General features: G+C 39.0%; 1 protein-coding gene across 1 annotated transcript in view; it reads left to right on the forward strand.

Annotated features, from left to right (window-relative positions):
- Positions 1-402: 402 nt before the first annotated feature.
- Positions 403-8,047, forward strand: part of klf7a (Kruppel-like factor 7a) — a 69,471-nt gene continuing 61,826 nt past the window's right edge. The window contains exon 1 of the mRNA XM_024288980.2: positions 403-1,028. Within this exon, the coding sequence (XP_024144748.1) occupies positions 927-1,028 (102 nt within the window). The 5' untranslated portion in view covers positions 403-926. The remainder of the gene's footprint in view (positions 1,029-8,047) is intronic.

Below are 8,047 nucleotides of genomic sequence, written 5' to 3' on the forward strand. Positions count from 1 at the left end.
AATTATTGTCGTCTGCTCCTGATTCAAAGCAATTTCAGTAAGGAAATACTCAAAAATGCAACTTTAGGTGTAGTTTTTATCGGAAAAATGACTTTTTGCAAAGAAACCGCACACATTTAAGCAGATTTGGAGACTTTTGGAGTCCCCGATCGTCTGGCAGCACATGAGCGGAGCGAGTCCGCCTGTTCCCGGTCACATGCTGTGATGAAACTCCTCCAACTGCAGCGATCCTCCACGCTTCACGCATCGATTCAAACAATAAAGAACCCTTTCTGTTGTTGTTGCCCCGAGTGCATGATGTTAACACCTCAGCCTCTCTGCTGGGACTGGCCTCTAAGTCCTTCTTCTAAATCTAATATACCCATCCATAAATAGCTCACCTATCAAGCTAATATGCACCCTGCGTGGCGTGCCTCCGCACCAATCCCGCCCGCCGAATCCCTCCAAACCGCACCTTCTTTGTGCTATCACGCCCCCACCCCCCTTCCCGAACCGCCCATTCGCCTGTAATAGACAAACAACATGAGGGGGGGATGGAGGGATGGAGGTATTGATTGACATTTCCAACCACGCCCCTTCGATTTACAACGCCCCGCCCACTCCCCGGCTCCCTATCATGCGCTATTTTGGCAACGCGAGTACGCATGGAGCTCCCAGGCGCCTCCAGTCTCCTTTACGCACCGGCTGCGCGCGCACGGACCCTACAGCCGCCGCATCCGCATCCGCATCCGCAGCCTTCCCGACCACTTCTGGCGGACTAATATGACAGAAGTGGATTTAAAGGAGTGATAAAAGTGAAGCTGAGGGACTCTCTTTCTTTTTTTACTTTCTTTTTTTTTTTTTTAATCATTTTTGTTTTTTTGGGGGGTGGCGGTGAGGGGGGTTTATTATCGTTTTCGCCCCCCAGAGTCACCGCGCAGTCAGCGATGGATGTCTTGGCGAACCACAGCATCTTTCAGGAACTTCAGCTGGTCCACGACACCGGCTACTTCTCCGCCATGCCGTCTCTGGAGGAGAACTGGCAGCAGGTACGTGTCAACTTCCTCATCCTCCTCCACGGATGCGGAACTTTTTATCATTTTTTCTACACCTCTCCCTAAAATCAGTCATAAAAACCTCCACATCCTTCAGTATAATAGAGATCTGTTGGGAGCAGAGCGCACGCCGGCGCGTAATGGAGCTGTCACATGCGACACGAAGACATGAGGATCGGTAATGGGCGCTGAATTGCTCGTTAATAACGCACATGATTAGTAAGTTGGGAGCCCCCCCTGCACAGGAGAGCGCACCAATGGATTTATTTGGTCATAAAAATGACATTTTATTGTGAAATCCACAAAGTATTTACTAGTTTTCCTCCATAAATCCCATATTTTCTTGAATAGGCAGGAAGGAAAAAAAAATCTTGTATTGTTCATGAAATTGGAGCTTTATGGGTTTTTTTTCTACTTCTTCTCCTCCGTGGAGGATGGAGGAGGGGAGAAGCCGGTGCGTGACCGCGCAGATCTCCGTCGCAACCTAATTGGCATCCTACTGTTTTGCAGCAGACGCATCTTTTTTATTTATTTATTTTTATAACAAGTCTCAGAGTGCGCATTCAGGAAAAAAAAACCCAAAATGCGCACCATGCATGTGCGCTTCTGCCCCGCTCCTCACCTGAATATCAAAATCGATCGCGTAAAATGCAAATGGAAGCGGGAGCGGGAGGCAGCTGCGTGCGCACGCAGGCAGGCAGGCTGGGGAGCCTCTTATCTGGACACAGGGAAAATGTCAGCTTTCTTTTGCTGAGGTGATTGTTTTTTTTCCCTCCAGACAACTTCCATTTTGGGAAAAAAAAGATGCACCTGACTCCTTTAGGTGAATGGAGAGCTCCTCCTCTCCTCACTTTACACTCATTTGACTGATAATGTTAGATTTCACTCCTTCAATTTGTCCACTTGTACCTAATTTTTCGTAGAATATTCAAAAACATTAAGAAATCATGGTTTTCAAGTGGATAACCCTCAGTTTTTAAGTCTTTTCCTTATGGTTTCTCCTATATCCCTTTTGAACTTTGTATAAAAGAGTCACTCTTGTTCATAAATCATGGCATCTTCTGCATACAAAAGCCTAAAATTAAGTTGCTTTAGCCTTTTATGTTCTATCTAGTTCTCTATTTCTTTCCTGTTTTGACCTTTTTGACTAATAAAGTTGAATTTTTCCAGATTAAAATTCGCACACTGCTTCAATTTAAAAATGTATTTTCTATTTTTTGTAGTAGAAAGTGCTAAAAACATTACAAAATACTGGTTTTCAAACTCTAACCAATTGAATAACCCCTAATTATTAAACATTTTATAGCATAAACCAATTTTTCTATTTTCTTTACTCTATTTTATATATAACTTTTGTAAAAAGTCTGTCTTGTTTATAAATCATTGCATCATCTGCATAAAAATAGCTTTTAGCTCTTTACTTCTACTTCCTCTTTTGACATATTTGACTTATAGAGATGATTTTAAACATTCATGTTTGCAGACTGCTCCAATTTGTCCCATTTTTAAAGTAGAAAGTGCTAAAAAACAGTAAGAAATTACGGTTTTCAAACCCTAACCATGTGGATTACTCAGAAAACTTTTATTCTTTTAAAGTATAAAATCCAATTTTCTGTTTCTTTTTCCTATGATTTATCTTATATCTCATATAAACTTTGAAAAAAAGTCATTCTCGTTTATAAATCATTGCCTCTTCTGCAGAAAAATAGCTTAAATCAAGTCACTTGAGGCTTTTATTTGCTTATTCAGTTCCCTACTTTTTCCCATCTTCACGTTTTTGACTAAAAAAGTTGGATTTTCCTAGATTTAAGTTGGTATTCTGCTTCAATTCATCCACCTTTTTTAAGCCCAAACCCTAACGAATTGAAAAACATCTAATTCTTTAAACTTTTAAAGTATAAATTGAAATGTCTATTCCCCTTTCTTAAACTTTCTCCTATATCATATTAAATTTGTATAAAAAAGTCCCTCTCATTTATAAATTAGTGCATCGTCTGCATAAAAACAGCTTTAAATTACGTTACTTTAGGCTTTTATTTTCTTTATCAGTTCTTTACTTCTACTTCCATTTTTTTTTCTTACATATTTGACTAATAAGGTTGGATTGAAGTTGGGAGACTTCTTCAATTTGTCCACTTTTTTTCTCTTTTTTCTAAGTAAAATGTGCTAAAAACAGAAAGAAATTATGTTTTTTGAACCCTAACCAATTGAAGAACACCTAATTATTAAACCTTTTAAGGTATAAAATCAAATTTTTTATTTCTTTTCCCTATAATTTATGTTATATCTCATATAAACTTTGAAAAAAAGCCATTCTTGTTTATAAATCATTGCAAAATCTCCATAAAATTGCTTAAATCAAGTCACTTTAGGCTTTTATTTTCTTATTCAGTTCTTTACTTCTACTTCCTGTTTTCACATGTTTGACTAATAAAGTTGAATTTTTTTAGATTGAATTTGACAGACTGATTAAGTTTGTCCACTTTGACCTTTTATTTATTAGAAAGTGCCCTTAAACAGGAAAACATTGGCAGTAATGATGGGCAATCCCTTAGTCATGAACTTTTCAAACTAAAAAAAAAAATGTAAAAATATAATATTTTTTTCTGTTTCCTTTAATTTCTGTTATCTCATATGAATTTGGGGAAAAATAATCATTCTTGTTTATAAATCTGTGCATCGTCTGCATAAAAATAGCTTAAAGTCAAGCTACTTTAGACTTTTATTTTCTTTGTCAGTTCTCTACTTCTTCCCTACTTCCTGTTTGACCTATTTCACACATGTGGTTTTATATATTCTCCTGTTGTTGGCTTTGATTGTATTTGTTATGTAGAAATTTCCCTTTTTTAAAGGATCCAGTTGTAGACGACTAGATCCATCTCGGTTTTTACTCGTCTGAGTTGGTATCTGCCTCAGGACTCTATGACTGGATTTCCACGATAAGCAAATTTCCAATGTATCACTGCTTTTATTCAGATGCAGGATTTTTTTATTTTGTCTAAAAACGGCATAATCATAATAAAAGGACCACTTTGAACACTTTTACAATAGATCGAAAAACATCAAATATTTTAGTTATTTCTGTCATTCTTGTATTGAAACATTGGTATTTTTCAGGATGTTGATTCTTGAAAGTTTCCACTCATTTTCTTGTCTTATGACGAGATAGTCACATTAGCATATTCACAATAACGCCCAACCTTGTTATCACCATTAAAAAATAATAAGCTTGATAGCCTAGTGGTAAGTGAAACGTTACTATGACAAGGATAACTTCTAACCTTGTTAGCAACATATAAAAAACACAGTCAAGAATTCACCATGTGTTAGCGTATTCACAACAACACCCAACCTTCAATTTGCAACCCCTGAAAAACACAGATTGATACAGTTAAATTAAAGGTTACTGTGATTACTCTTACTCCTAACCTTGCTAGTAACAAGTAAAAAACAGTACAAATCTCGCTACACGTTAGCCACGTTAGCCACGTTAGCGTTTTCACAATGGCACCCAATCTTGTTAGAAACTATTAAAAAACAAAAAAAAAACAGCCCAATAGCCTACTGTTATATAAAATGTTATTGTATCTACGCTAGCTCCTAAACTTGTTAGCAACACATAAAAAACAGTACAAAACTCGCTACACGTTAGCCACGTTAGCATTTTCACAATGTCCCCCCAAACTTGTTTGTAACTATTAAAAAACCTAAAAAAAACAAAAACAAAAAAACAGCCCAATAGCCTACTGTTATATAAAATGTTACTGTGACTACGCTAGCTCGTAAACTTGTTAGGATGTTAGCAACACATAAAAAAACAGTAAAAAACTCGCTATATGTTAGCAACGTTAACATTTTGACAATGGCACCCAAACTTGACAGTAACAATAAAAACACAGCCCAATAGCCTACTGTTATATAAAATGTTATTGTATCTACGCTAGCTCCTAAACTTGTTAGCAACACATAAAAAAACAGTACAAAACTCGCTACACGTTAGCCACGTTAGCATTTTCACAATGTCCCCCCAAACTTGTTTGTAACTATTAAAAAACCTAAAAAAAAACAAAAACAAAAAAACAGCCCAATAGCCTACTGTTATATAAAATGTTACTGTGACTACGCTAGCTCGTAAACTTGTTAGCATGTTAGCAACACATAAAAAACACATTAAAAAACCAAACCGATAGTGCTAAATGAAACGTTACTGTGACTACGCTAACTCCCAAGATTGTTAGTAACACTTAACAATACAGTCCGGCACGCTACACGTTAGCCACATTAGTATATTCACTAAAATTCCCAAACTTGTTTGCAACTATTACAAAAAAATAAAAAATAAAAACAGCCTATTAGCCTACTGGTAAATTAATTTTTTTGTGGCTACGCTAGCTCCTAACCTTGTTAGCAACACATAAAAAACACGCCGGCATGCTACATGTTAGCCACATTAGCATATTCACAATAATTCCCAAACTTGTTTGCTACATTATCTCTCAAAATCGCTTCAAAATGTTTTTGTTGTTGTTTTTAAATAAAGTTTTTATGTGAAGGTTTTAGTTTTGCCTTATAGGTCAGCACATTTTTTTGTTAATAAACATAACCTTTCTTCACATTATGTACCTTTTCAGCGTAATATTTCCAAAGATTAATTAAAAACAAAAGTTAGCATAGGTTTTTGGGGGTTTAAATGCTTAAATTTGCCTTTAAATCAACTTTTCTTGAGCAGTTTGGGATTTATGGGCGTTTAGCCTCAAAAAATAAGATACACAAATTGTAACAAAAAAAAACAAAAAAAAAACATATGTGTTATTTTAAGTCAAAAGTTTTTGCTAAATAGTTTAGCCCAAATTTAAAGGCCCATTCAGAGACTTCTACACCAGTAACTGAAGAAAGTGATAAAACATTAGAAAAGCTAATCTTCTGTTGCCCTCAAAGCCTTTGAAATTCCAAATATTTGAGAACTTCTCAGTCCCAAAAAGGAAAACAAACCCTCATTTGTATAAGAAGATCAGACTGCATCATTGTGCAAACATGGATTACGACTTGCCCCACACCATGAACCCCCCCACCCCAAATCTCATTCCACTGGCTGCAGTGTTCTTGGCAGAGCGGTCATTCTCGCCAGCTGAAGACGCCACGAGCCGCCCTGAATGCAGGAATTATCAGCAGCGGCTCGCCTTAAAAGCTTTGTCCCCCCGCGGAGGGCCGGCCGTTTCATTGGGAGCTTTTACGGCGTCTGATGGCGAGATAGGAGGCCGTTGTAGTCGGGCCCTAAATGGGTCCGGAGAATGATGAGCGCCTGTTGGGAGGCGTGTGAGGCTCGATTCAGGCCGTTGATAGAGAAGAAAGTGTTTTCGGAGGGGTCTGCAGATGCGGTTCGCTCCGATTATTGAGCCAAACTGAGCGGCGCTGTCTGGATTCTGAGTCCCGGTACAGTTGGAGCAAACAACCGGCGTTCACCTCCCTCATGACTCGCCGCTTTCCCCCTCGGAGCGCCGCGAGCACGTGTTGTTTTGCATCTTTAAACCCCAACAGAGACGGGCTTGTCCGCTCTGCGGAGTGACATTTGGCTCAGAAGAAGAAGAAGAAGAAGAAGAAGTCCGACTAGGGTTCGGATGCCAAATTTCAGGCGGTTGTTGTTGTTGTTGCTACTGCTTGACCCCAATGGGGGGAGGATGTAACCCGACACCGCCCGCGGTTGTCCGTCATTGACCTCAGGACACGCTCTGACACATCCCACCGGGCCGCACTCCAGTACAGGCTGACGCAGGCAAAAAAAAAAGCGGCGTCCATTATCGGCGTCACGTGGACCGATCGACTTCAAGGTCTGGCCCGGTCGGCTGGATGATCTCCTGGGGGTTTGAAGGGACGATGGGCCCTTTAGTGGACGCCCCCTGAAGTGCAGGAAAAAGAGGTCCACTCAGGATAACCCAGGAGATCAAAGCACAAAAGTTTCTAAAAGCGTCCATATGTGGACGTGGGCACGCCTAAGTGCGCAGGCTGATATATATCTGCTCTATTCTGTCTTTCGACTTATAGAATTGTATGGATTTTTTTCCTTTTTTTTTTGTGGACTCCCGTCCGGGTTTGTGAAAACACCTGGAGAATCATCTGCTTTGGATCCGCTGACCTTTGACTGCCGTCAACCTGATGTAATTTCACGCAGATTAAAATTCAATCAATCCTCTGAAGACGGACGAGTTGAGGCCTAATCTTGTTTGTCTCTGAATGGCTCCTGGAAGCGTTCCAGCTCTGCCGCTCTGAAGGAGCGTCACGTTTCGTCCGAGGTGTTAAATTCCAGAAAATCAAGTCATGAAAATAGTGTTTTTAGCATGTCTTTGTATCATTTTTTTCTCATGATGGAGGACAAATATAAAGTCAATTAAACTCAAAATTGTGTTTCTAAGTATTTAGTTGTGAATCAGAAGCAGAAAAAGAAAATTAAGATAGAAAAAGATTGAATTTGTGATTTCCCTGTCCCTAGTTGACGACTAGATCCATGAAACGTCTTGTTTTCTTCGCCCGTAAAGCTCCAATATTGTTTGCCAATGTTGTTGCCCCGGTGATGTTATGTTGGGGTGTGAGGTAGCTGGACAGCGTTCAGACAGAAAACTCTCGGTTTTGAGTGATGGGAAGGGGGGGCGGGATTGTTTTGTGCAGTCAGTTCGTCCCATAAATTAAAGGCAAATAATATACATATTTTCTAATGAACCAGTGCTCATCAGAAATTATATCCAAGAAAATAACAGTTTTTCTTTTTCAATTTTGGCTAAATTATGGCATATTCATATCACATTTTCAGCACCAGAGTATTCGGAGCACCATTGAAGAACTTAAATCATATCTAAGGCGCACCAAACTATAAGGCACATAAATCAGACAAAGAATCAGAGATTAGTCAGTCAGACTTTATTAACTGTGTTCATGGTAATTCTAGGACTTGTTCATAGCACGCTACACATTAGCCACGTTAGCTGCGTTAGCATATAACTTCCAACCTGGTTTTCAAG

Source organism: Oryzias melastigma, linkage group LG2 (assembly GCF_002922805.2).
Source record: "Oryzias melastigma strain HK-1 linkage group LG2, ASM292280v2, whole genome shotgun sequence".
NCBI classification, from domain to species: Eukaryota; Metazoa; Chordata; class Actinopteri; order Beloniformes; family Adrianichthyidae; genus Oryzias; species Oryzias melastigma.